This window comes from Hippocampus bargibanti, linkage group LG22 (assembly GCF_051943395.1).
Source record: "Hippocampus bargibanti isolate YZ-2025 linkage group LG22, ASM5194339v1, whole genome shotgun sequence".
In the NCBI taxonomy this organism is placed as follows: domain Eukaryota; kingdom Metazoa; phylum Chordata; class Actinopteri; order Syngnathiformes; family Syngnathidae; genus Hippocampus; species Hippocampus bargibanti.
Window position 1 is genome coordinate 7,783,276 of NC_142755.1, and position 11,899 is coordinate 7,795,174.

The 11,899-nt window shown below is 47.8% G+C and overlaps 2 protein-coding genes across 3 annotated transcripts in view; one reads left to right on the plus strand and one right to left on the minus strand.

Annotated features, from left to right (window-relative positions):
- The window catches only part of kiaa0930, an 8,217-nt gene extending 2,801 nt beyond the window's left edge, over positions 1 to 5,416 (plus strand). For both annotated transcript variants that reach the window (XM_088988379.1, XM_088988378.1), the window contains exons 4-10: positions 2,853 to 2,930; positions 2,995 to 3,096; positions 3,173 to 3,313; positions 3,395 to 3,577; positions 4,592 to 4,757; positions 4,830 to 4,985; positions 5,067 to 5,416. In XM_088988379.1, coding sequence (XP_088844505.1) covers positions 2,853 to 2,930; positions 2,995 to 3,096; positions 3,173 to 3,313; positions 3,395 to 3,577; positions 4,592 to 4,757; positions 4,830 to 4,985; positions 5,067 to 5,107 — 867 coding nt within the window. In that variant the 3' untranslated portion in view covers positions 5,108 to 5,416. The remainder of the gene's footprint in view (positions 1 to 2,852; positions 2,931 to 2,994; positions 3,097 to 3,172; positions 3,314 to 3,394; positions 3,578 to 4,591; positions 4,758 to 4,829; positions 4,986 to 5,066) is intronic.
- On the minus strand, positions 5,411 to 9,389 carry nup50 (nucleoporin 50). Its single transcript, XM_088988383.1, is given in 9 exon segments — positions 5,411 to 5,832; positions 6,397 to 6,515; positions 6,590 to 6,674; positions 6,753 to 7,133; positions 8,410 to 8,566; positions 8,569 to 8,589; positions 8,651 to 8,731; positions 8,807 to 8,884; positions 9,231 to 9,389. Coding segments are annotated over 8 exon segments (1,113 nt in total). The 5' UTR covers positions 8,876 to 8,884; positions 9,231 to 9,389; the 3' UTR covers positions 5,411 to 5,632.
- Positions 9,390 to 11,899: the final 2,510 nt, after the last annotated feature.

Here is an 11,899-nt window from a genome sequence, read left to right on the forward strand (position 1 = left end):
GATTAATTCCTTACATTGTCTGCCTTTTTTTGGGTGCGACATTTCCCACCCCTGATGCCTCAAAATGACACGGAATACATAATTTATTCGATTGCAAACATGTATGCTTTCTTCTTCAGAACTATTTGAATCATATTCATAACTGGATGAGTAACAAGAAAGCATCTTCTCCCAATCTGAAGTCATATTTTTGATTTGAGAGCAAGGCGAAGACGTCCTGGCGTGACGTCACGAACAAGGGGGCGGGACCTTCTGAAACTGGCCACTCCCGGTTTCAAATTGAAGTACTTTTTAGACACTAAGTCATGTTTTGCATTTGACTAAAAATATCATACTGTGTGTTTTGGGTATTTTAGCGACGTCGGTTGTCCTTTAAAGGACAACCAACGTCACTTTTTTGTTTTTTAACTGACACAGAAAATCGTTTGATAGCATCTAAAATACCCAAAACACGCACTATGATATTTTTAGTCAAAGGCAAAACACCAATAAAAATGACTTAAAGTGTCCAAAATCTCCAAAAAATGGAGCTGCGAATTGGGCATTTTCAGAAAGTCCCGCCCCCATTTTGCGACGTCACGCCAAGACAATGGCTTCGGATTTGGAGAATATGCTTTCTTGTTACTCATCCAGTTATGAATATGATTCAAATAGTTCTGAAGAGCAAAGCATACATGTTTGCAATCGATTAAAGAATTTATTTGGGCCATTTTGAGGCAACATTGGGGGAAAATCTCTCACAAAAAAAAGAGGCACAAAATGGCGCCATCCTGTGGCCACCTTCGTTTCCACATGCTGATAAATTCTTAAATGGCGCTCGGACGCCCTCTGGCGGCTTTTGGGTGCAACACGACCAAACAAGGACAGCAAAATACATTGACGTGATGGAAGGACAATGCGTCTTTTTTACGGTGAGGAGGCAGTCCTTTTCTGACGTCACGTGAGGACTCGTCACCAACTCAAAAACAAGACTTCCTGAATGTTCAGCGCGAGTCTTAGAACGTAAAATATAGCTACATGCGGTGGAATCTGATTAAAATACGCTCAGTAGAAGTCATTTGAAGTGATGTTACAAATTATGGACACAACTTGTCCGCGGGGACGTCGGTTGTCCTTTAAAATGAGGCTAAAAACACCATCACAATGTTGATAAATGTCCAATATTTTACAATCACCCAAACATTTCATAATCAATCTTGTTTGAAAAGTACAATGAATTGTAAGACATTGTTAGTAACTTCAAACATGCACTTCTGACCTACATTCCCGCGTTGACGAATATAGCTAGCAACAAACTCAAATTTGAAAGATATCCACATTAACATGATCCACATTCACCTTTTTTGAGTTCTTCAGCGAAGAATAACTCCTGCAAAGTATTCTAGCGACTGAAGTTTTCATTTAGATTTCAAAGCTGTTGCTTTTTTTTGCGGCAGATGCTATTACATCACAATGATAAAACAATGCTAACTTTTGACTCGATTCCAAGAAAGACCCGTAGCATGCGCAATTCGTCTAATGCACTGTTGTCAAAGTCAAGGACCGGGGGCCAAATTCGGCCCGCCACATCATTTTATTAGGCAAGGCTCATCTATCGAGCTAGCTACCTATCTAGCAATTGAGCTGGTTAGCTAGTGATCGAGTTAGCTAGCGATCAAGCTAGTGTTAGCTAGCGATCCAGCTAGTAAGCTAGTGATCGAGCTAGCTAGCCCTCTTTCTATTTGGCTAGCTGGGTAATCCCTTACATCACCGGTGTGAAAGTCAAGGACCGCAGGGCCAAATCTGGCCCGTCGCATTTTATTCAGCCCGCAAAAGCAAATGAAACGTGTGAAATTCAATGATGCTACCTAAAGTCCCAATCAAAATGTCAAATTGTCAAGAACAGTCATTATATTTGACTTCAAATTTGAATAGTAGTTATTCATTAATTTGTTGTGCACTCTACATACAGGTAACATCCAACTTACGACCGAGTTCCGTTCCGACCAAACGGTCGTAAGTCGAAATGGCCGTAAGTTGAAAATGTTGAATAGAGACTTGCAGGCTAAATAACCCCCCCCCCCGTGCCATCACACGGTCAATTATGATCCTTAGCGATCTCGTATTTTGAAAGAATGTTAGGTATTTATTATTTTGACGATTTTTGGCTTTTTGTTTTTATTGGAAACCATAATTTTCCTGAATGAAACCATAACCCGGAATGGGATCATGAAAACCGTGCTCATTTTCCACATGATCTATTAGCTAGCTATCTGGCTACCGAGCTGGCTACCTATTTACTATCTATTTGCTGTCTATTAGCTAGCTATCTGGCTGGCTACATATTTGCTGTCGATGAGGTAGCTATCAGGCTGGCTACCTAGCTGGCTCATCTATTTGCTGTCTATTAGCTATCTATCTGGCTGGCTATCTATTTGCAGTCTATTAGCTATCTATCTGGCTGGCTATCTATTTGCTGTCTATTAGCTAGCTATCTATTTGCTATCTATTTTCTGTCTATTAGCTATCTGGATTGCTACCTAGCTGGGTATCTATTTGCTGTCAGCTATCTATCTGGCTAGCTGGCTATCTAGCTAGCTATCTATTATCTAACTAGTTATCTATTAAATATCTTGCTAGCTATATAGCTAGCTTTCTATCTATTTGACTTATAGCGGGTTGAGTGAACGCTGGTGCGTGGCTGCCGTTGCTCGCCCAAAGAAAAACAGAAAAACTTATCATGTGACTGTAAAGTGACCTTGAGAGTTTTGAAAGGCGCTTAGAAATGAAATGTATTATTATTATGAGGGCAAAAGCAGAGTATTTGGCAGGTATGTGGTGAGTGACGCAGGCATACGACTTTTGTCTTTTAGCTCGACTACGTGGTGACGTGCGCCGTGTGCACGCGTTCGGACGCCGGCGACATCCACGTCCACAAGAAGAAATGCCAGGTGAGCTTTGGCGCCTTCGCCCGCATGCTAGCCCGGCGCTGACTCCGCTCGCCGCGGCCCGCAGGAAGTGTTTGCGTCACCCAGCAAGCATGCCATGGACAGCAAAGGCGAAGAGTCAAAGATCAGCTATCCAAATATCTTCTTTATGATTGACAACTTTGACGAGGTAACCGTGGCGACCGCATTGCCCGCGCCTCGATAGGTTCCCCCTCGCTAAGTTGCGCGCCGGCCGGGCGAGCCAGGTGTTTCAGGACATGAGTGTGGGCGAGGGCGAGATGGTATGCGTGGAGCTGGTGGCCAGTGACAAGTCCAACGCCTTCCAGGGCGTCATCTTCCAGGGCTCCATTCGCTACGAGGCGCTCAGGAAGGTCTACGACAACCGGGTGAGACCGCCGCCATTCGGTCACATTCAGTCACCTCGCCCGCCCGCCGCGCGGGGGTAACGCGCCGCCCCCTCTTTGCAGGTGAGCGTGGCAGCCAAAATGGCGCAGCGGATGTCGTTTGGCTTCTACAAGTTCAACAACATGGAGTTTGTCCGCATGAAGGGGCCACAGGGTAAAGGTCACGCCGAGATGGCCGTCAGCAGGGTTCTCGACGACGCCCAACGCCAGCAGGAGGACGGCCCGCCCACCCCCGCGCACGACCGGGTGAGCCGCGTGTTTGCTCGCATCTTTCCACTCCCCCCTTTTTTCCCCTTCTAATAATAATAATAATAATAATGCATTTCATTTATAAGTGCCTTTCAAAACTATATTTTTTCTTTGGGTGAGCAGCGGCAGCCACACGCACCATTGTTCACTCAACCCGGAAGTAATAATAATTATACATTTCATTTATAAGCTATTTGAGTCAGGAAACATCAGCTGTTAGCTATATGGCTACCTACTTGGCTATTTGAGTCAGGAAACATATTAGCTAGCTAGCTATTAGCCATATATCTTGCTTGCTATCTGTTAGCTATATAGCTATCTACCTAGCTTTTTGAGTCAGGAAACATTAGCTAGCTAGCTATTAGCTATCTATCTCGCTTGCTATCTATTAGCTATATTGCTAGCTACCTAGCTATATGAGTCGAATCATATTAGCTATCTAGCTAGCTATTAGCTATTTGAGTTTTTTTTTATTAGCTATATATCTAGGTTGCTATCTATTGGCTATATAGCTTAGAAATTCAATGTATTATTATTATTCACACAGCAGCAATTGAAGAGGGAGGGTCATTATTACAAGCACAGGATAAGTTTTTCTGGGTCACTTTACATCACAGGCAGCCACACGCGCCAGCAGTTCACTCAACCCAGAAGTAACTCAGACAGAAAGCTAGCTAACTAATAGACGAATAACATAAAAACAACAACAAAAAATAAGAATTAGAGATACGTAATTGGATTGGATGTACGTCTGTTCATCTCGCCGTGGATAAATTGACATTTCACAGCAGCAAAGTGAGGAAAGGAAGAAGTAGAAAAACAAAATACAGGAGGTGCTGGAAAGGCAGCCACTCTCGCGGCGCCATCTTGAAGTTCAAAAAACTCAATAGCAAATAATATGACAACACAAAGTCGTTCATTCTTCAGCACTCGCCGCACCCTCTTTGTGACATGAAGCGGGTTTAGATGAAAGAGGAGAGGATTTGATGGCTCACCCGTTTGTGTGCCCAGGTGACGTCATTCAGCACGCCGCCAACTCCCGAGAGGAACCGCCCTTCGTTCTTCTCGCCGTCGCTGCGCCGCAAAGTCCCGCGGCACAAGATGGCGGAAATGAAAAAATCGCACTCCGCCAACGACAGCGAGGAGTTCTTCCGAGAGGACGGCGACGACGGCGAAGGTGAGAGGCGCGCGCCGTCCAAAGTCGACTTTACCCGCAAGGGCGAGTGACCGAGGCTCGCCGTTGCGACAGAGCTCGGCGGCGGCGCCGCCAACCTGCGCTCGCGCTCGCTGTCCGGGACGGGCCGCTCGCTGGTGGGCTCGTGGCTCAAGCTGAACCGCGACGACGCCTTCCCGCTCTTCTCCCACCTGACTTACGTCACGCTGCCGCTGCACCGCATCGCCGCCGGTGAGCTTTCGTCACGCCGGCGACGATGCGCTCGCAAATGACCGACTCTGTGTCGTCCTTTTTTTCCCCGATGGATGTCAGACATCTTGGAGGTGCGTCAAAAGCCCATTTTGATGACGTAGTGGCGGCGGCGGCGATTACCCGGTTAGCGAGCGCGCGGGGTCCAGCGGACCAGCCGCCCCGACAAGTGCCTTCTCTTCCTCCTCGTGGCAAAAACAGGAAGTGAGGTGACAGATCTTGCCGGACGTACGTCGGTCGCCTTTCTTCGCTGGAGGTCACAAGAGGGAAGGAGCCGCTTCGCAGAAGGCGCGTGGCGTCCGCCCCCGTCCCCGTCGCGAGCGAGCGGCGCTCTGGCTCTCGTGTCACTTCCAAAGACAACTTTGCTCACCCCGACCGACTTTGTGGCTCAAATTAAAGCGCAGACAAACATTTCTTACTTCTATTTATTCCCTCCCAAATGAAGTGTGGGGGAAGCGGCGAGGGCGCCGCCGAGGCCACTTGACAAAAACAAAAACAGAAGTCCGGCAAAGTCCATGCTGGAGAGAGGAGGGGAAAAAAGTCCGTCACCCGTTGTTTCATTCAGCGCAGCAGGAAAGAAAAGAAACCGCCCGAGGCGCACGTCTGCCAAAGTGTCCCCGCAAGCGTCCTCAGGCCTTCCTCTCCTCCAGCGTGCGATGCAGCTGGTCGGCATCGTCTGCGGTCTTGACGCGGAGGAGGAGGGGCACGGGGGCGCCCGGCTTCCCGGCGTCGACGGGCGGGTTGGGCACGCACATCACCACCACGTTGTTCTTGCCGGCGCGTGAGCACTTGATGTCGGCGGACAGCAGGATGTTGAGGAGGATGTTTCCTGTCAGGAGGAGAAGGACGGGGGAGGGGTCAGCGGGCTCGGGTTGGGAATTCCGGCTCGGCTCGGCTCACTAAAAAGAGCCAGCTCAGTTTTTGTCGCTTAAATTAATTAACTACCAAGAATCGTGTCTAATGATGTGCTAAACAAATTACTCGTGTACAAAAAATACACGATATCAAATATTTGTATTTATATGTGCACAGAACGCATTCACTAACTCTGATGATCAGCTGTCACTAATTGGCTTTTCATATTCATAATGCTATCATACCAACGAGCAACAAAATTAATTGCATAATGTGATAACATTTATGTCTACCCAACCCCTCCCCCCACCTTCTCACTGCTGCGCGTGTCTGAAATTCTCCCCCCATCCCCTACCACGGATCTCGACCAATCACGTGCGGCTTTAACCAAAGACCGAAGACCGGGGAATAGAGGACCAACTAAGTCGGCTCCCATTTCCGTCTCCTTGCTAGCAACCGGCTCTTTTTGTTCACTTCAGAGATCCGGCTCGTTTGCGAATGACACGAGATCGCTGGTGCCGGCGGTGGGCGCTCTTACCCAGGTTGGTGTCCGCCCTGATGATCATCTGCGTTTTACCGTCCGTCGTGTCTTTGAGGTGCAGCGTGCCCACGCCTTTCTCCTTGTACTCTTGGTCCTTCCGGTAGAAGAGTTTACACCTGGCGAGGTCACAGCGATCGATCGCCGTTAGCTTAGCGCCGCTTCGCCGCCGCCGCCGCCCATCCCGACCTACTTCTTGGAGTAGAAGGCGTCTTCCTCCTTGATCTCTCTGATGTCGGGTCTGGGCGGCTCGTACGCATCCTCGCCGGAGGGCTCGTCTGCGCAAACGACACACAACGGCGAGTCAGCCTTGCCTTGTCGCAACCTAGAAACAAAATGGATTCCTGTGGACAGACCCGTCGGCGTCGCTGAGGTGGCCGGGCGCTCGTCCGCCATGGAGGAAAAAGTCGGCGCGGCGCTCTTGAAGGCGGAGCTGTCCGCCTTCTGAGCAAAGTTGAAGGTGGCGGCGGGTGACCCGTCCGCCTCGGCCTTGAAGGAAAAGGAGGAGGAAGCGGCGAGCGAAGCTCTCCGCTCTTCGGCGGGCGCCGCGGCGCCGTACTGCCGCTCGACGGAGGCCAGGTGGCGCTCGTAGTCGCGGAAGATGGGCTGCAGGTCGCACAGCGGATTGTCGTCGACGTGTTTGCTGATCCAGTCACGGACGGAGCAGTTGAGGGCGGTCAGCTGCCGGCCGTACTCCTTGCCAGCGGAGGAGGCCGAGCCGTTGAACGTCGGCGGCGCTGAGGAAACAAAGATGGCCGTCAGCTCTGACGTGACGGACGAACACGGCAAACGGAATCGCCCTTCACTTCAAATACGGTTTTCCTTTCATGTGCTGAATTTGGAGATACGGTGAGACCTCTGCTTACAAACGCCCAAAGAAAGCCAAGGAAATACAGCGGGACCTTGCCTTACCAACTTAATTGCTTCCCAGACAGAGTGTGTGTATATCCCAAACATTTAGTTCCCATAGGAAACCATTACAATGAGAATAATCCGTTCCCAGGTCCCCATCAAACATCATTTTCTAAGCCTTAAAACTGCACAAATATACCTTATTTTATGTATAACAAATGTGCTATAGTATTGATGGAATGGAGTGGCCGCTTTCCTCAGCATTAAACACTTGATGAGGAACGTAGCCTTCTTCTTTCACCATCTTGAGGAACGATCCCTTGTCGGTGCTTTCTCTGCCATAATTGTATCTAGTTCTTCATCAATTGTGAGCTGTTTAGCTGGGTCGATAGCTTTTTGCATCAAGTGTACAGATGGCTTGTGCGAGTTAGTTGTGGGGCCTGATTGATGGGATATTGTAACTTTTCTATCCATTTTCTCACACTCTCTTTTTTCACTCTGTCTGCCTGTGTCTTTAATGTGTAACTCCCCCCTCACTGCTGGGTTCTTGACCAATCACGTGGCTTTAACCGAAGACGCCATTTTGTTTTTGGGAGAACGGCCTCACTCTGTCTGTAACCCCATCCCCCACTGCTTCGTTCTTGACCAATCACATGGCTGGCCACCATTTTCTTGTTAGGAGAACGGGCTCGTTTGCGAACAACACATCACTCATTGTGGCAGCTCCGTGTGTATCCCAAAAAATAGTTTATATGACAAGGTAAAATTTTCATAAATGTGACATGTGTAAACCGAAAAGTTCGTAAGCCAAAGGGTTCGTAAACCAAGGTATCACCAAGGTAAATAAAACCACTTTATTATACATTACAGACTATTTATTTAATTATAATACCATACTACATTTATTATACACAAAATAAGGAATATTTTGTGTAGTTTTAAGGCTTAGAAAATTAAAAAGTAGAAAATTGTTTTATACGCACGTGGGAACGGATTCTTCTCATTTTAATGGTTTTCTATGGGAAATTAATGTTTGGGATACACACTTTTTGCCTTACACATTCTGTCCGGGGACCAATTAAGGTCATGCACCAAGGTATCACTGTATGGAGTTGAACATGTTTGAAGAAGGACCGCAAAGCGGTCTTCCAAATGCCTCACCGGGTGCGCCGGCGGCCACGGACGGCGGCGGGGCAGTGCCGCCGCTCCCGTTCGTCAGAGCCTTCGATCCTCGCAGCCCGGCGCCGTTGCCAAAAGTTGAGAAGGACGACGCAGTGGAAGCGGCGCCCATAGTGAAACCTTTGAACCCTTTGAAGGCGCGCCGCCGCCGCCGGCCTCACCCTGAATCGACACATCGAGATGTCGATAACGGCGGCGGCGACGACAGCGGCATCTATTTTACCTCGGCAACGTTCCGCCGCTTGGCCTTTTTGATGGAACGGTTTTTCATGACATCTTCCGTGGCCACGGAGAAGGTGCCGGCCTGGGGAGACAAGCTTTCTTGAGACCCGACCTCATCCTTCAGTGATACATACATGTGGGGGAAGCCTGACGTCACCTCCTCGCCCTCTTCTTCCTGGTCCCAGTTCCTGTCTGTCAGTTCTTTGTCTGCGATTCGTTTCGCCATCTCACCTGTCTTAAGCACGCACGCACGCAAACACGCCCGATCAGTCGCTTTGCCAACGTGCACGGGTCACTTGTGCCGTTGCTCCTCAAGAAATGGGCACAAACACCCACGGGCGCTCTCTCGCACGTGAGCGTGCGTACCGACTAGAACAAATAGTCGATCGAATGTGGCGCGTGACGCGAGACGTCGCCGGGTACGTGAGCGCGCAGTCGCGACAGCAAGAAAGGTCAACTTGGCAGGTTCGCCGTCGCCGAATGCGGACAATCGTTCAGTTCGAGCGAGCCCGCTCGGAAGCTAACGTTAGCATCGGGCGGCTAACTGGTCCCCGGTCGGAGTCGTGGGGATTTCCCGGTACCTTGCGTGCCGGTTCGCGTCCTAAGTACGCGCGTGAAGAAAGAAGAGGTCCGGCCGGGTGAGCTTTCGCGGTTCGCGCGTGACCGCAGCGGCATCACAAGAAACACGGCGCGATTTGAACGAGCTTCTCTCAAATCGCCATTTCACGCAGAAACCAGGCCGCGTGAATTTCCCGCCCTGGTATCTTTATGCGCATGCGCTGTTGCGCGGGCATTCTGGGAAGTGGCGTTTCTCCGCTCGTGCTCCAGCCCCGCCGCTTCCGGTACAAAAACCTTAGCGCGTGCGTCTTCTGTCACGGCAAGAAATGTCAGCTAACGTCGTCCGCCGCTTTTACGTTGGGGGCGATTCATCAGAACTCGTCTACGACGAAAGAACTTGTTGCAGCGTGCTTTCCGGGGTGTTGCTTCGGTAAAAGTACCGCAACGGTCACAACTACTGCTAAGAAGTCCAAAAAATCCCCATCTTCATGATCTTGAATCACATCTTGAACGATGTTTGCATTCATCTCTGGTCTTGTGATTAGCGGAGCGGTGGGTGGAAAAGGCGCATCGGAAAACAGGTGGGTAGAAGTCTTTATTCTCAATAAGATCGAACACGTGAACCCGGCTTGTGTCATGTGCTACCGCCATCTTGTCACGATGGCCATTCACTCGCTCCATCATACGGACTGTACGGAACTCAACTCAATTGTATTAATAGTCTGCAAAGTGCTGTACATTCAGCTTCTTTTCCTTTCAAGGGGTCGCCACAGCAAATCGGTGCCCTCCTTCTTCAGAAGTTTGATTCACGTGTTTGTTTTGGCCAAGCTTTTACGTCGGATGCCCTTCCTGACGCAACTCTCTGTATTTATTCCGGGCTTGGGACCGACACAAGAAGACACTGGCTTATGTCTCCTTGTGGCTACACAACAAGCAACTCTATGAACTGAATAAAGATGAGAATCAGATCAGATGTTCAGTAAAAGGCTCACAAATACTGTAAATAAATGAATCAATAAATATGAAATAGCACCTCCCTAATTATTTTTGTTCTCAAGAATCATTGACTTGACTTCATATGTCGCGGCTTGGAATTGAAGCAGATTTACGTGGGACATGAGATGCGAGACCATCTCTTTTCGTCTATGGATGCTACAGATTTGTGTTTTCTTTCAACATTTAGCTTGTAGCGGATGTGCATATTTCACCGCGATCCACTGCTGAAAGTGACGCTTTGATCCGCTCCTCTTTCATCTAGAACTGCTTCATGTAACAAAGAGGGTACAGAAAGTGCTCAAGAATCAATGACTCTCTGTCTTTGTTTTGTCATTATTTGTTATTTTTTGTTGTTTTGACTTCAAGATGGCGCCGCAACAGTGGCTGCATTTACAGCAGGTCCTGTATTTTGTTTTTCTACTTCTTCCTTTTCTTTCCTCTTACTTTCTGCAAATGTCATATGCAACAACGAAATGATATAAAGCACCAAACAGTATGTGAAATGAACTTACATTTACATTTTTATTCTCAGGCCAAGCGCAGCGCTGAGTCGATGTCTCCAGCTTGGTGTCGTTGAACAATGGAAAGTGAGTTGATGAGCTCCATGTCGTGCTTTGGCCGTATCATGGTGCCACGGAACTAAGTTGAAGTAAGTCGGGGAGGGTCACGTTGTGCTTTGGTGCGAAGGTGCAGAAACGCGAACCGATTGCATTTGAAGGTTGATCATCGCTGAATTGCAAGACAAAAAAATCTCATTCAACAATACAGTGATACCTTGGCTTACGAACTTAATTGCTTCCCAGACAGAGTGTGTAAGGTGAAAAGTGTGTATCCCAAAAAAATTATTTCCCAGAGGAAACCATTAAAATGAGAATAATCTGTTCCCATAAAACATAATTTTCTACTTTCAAATTTTCTAATCCTTAAAACTACACAAAATATACCTTATTTTATGTATAATAAATGTGCTATGGTATTATAATTAAATAAATAAGGTGTACTATATAATAGTCGTTTTATTTACCTATGTGATGGCTTTAACCGACGACTGTGGCAGCTCCGTGTGTATCCCGAAGAATAGTTTGTATGCCAAGGTAAAATTTTCATAAATTTAACGTTCGTAAACCGAAAAGTTCGTAAGCCAAGGGGTTCGTAAACCGAGGTATCACTGTACTCGTAATTCTCCATGCAAGTTTGAGTTGAGGACCTGCACTTTGTGTGTCAGAGTGCACACATTCACCTCCGTGAAAACGTTTTTTAACATCTAAAATACCCAAAACATGGAGGCTGATATTTTTAGTCAAACGCAAAACACCAATCAAAATGACTGAAAGTTGCCCAAAACTGGAGAGATTCAGAAAGTCCCGCCCCCAGTTTGTGATGTCACGTCCGGAAACTCCTTCACAAACTGCTTTGCTCCAGACTCAAAACAATGGCTTCAGAGAGTTCAGATTCGGAAAAGATCCTTTCTTGTTACTCATCCAGTTGTGAATAGGATTCAAATAGTTCTGAAGAGGAAAGCATAAATGTTTGCGATCGATTAAAGAAGTCCTTCCGGATCAATTCGAGCCGTGTAAGCAAAGCAACGAAACTGGTGAAGGACACGACATATTAAGCTCCGTAAATGAGCAATATAGCATTAATTGGGTGATATGTGGCATATAAGGACATGAATAACAAATAATGAGCTAGAAGA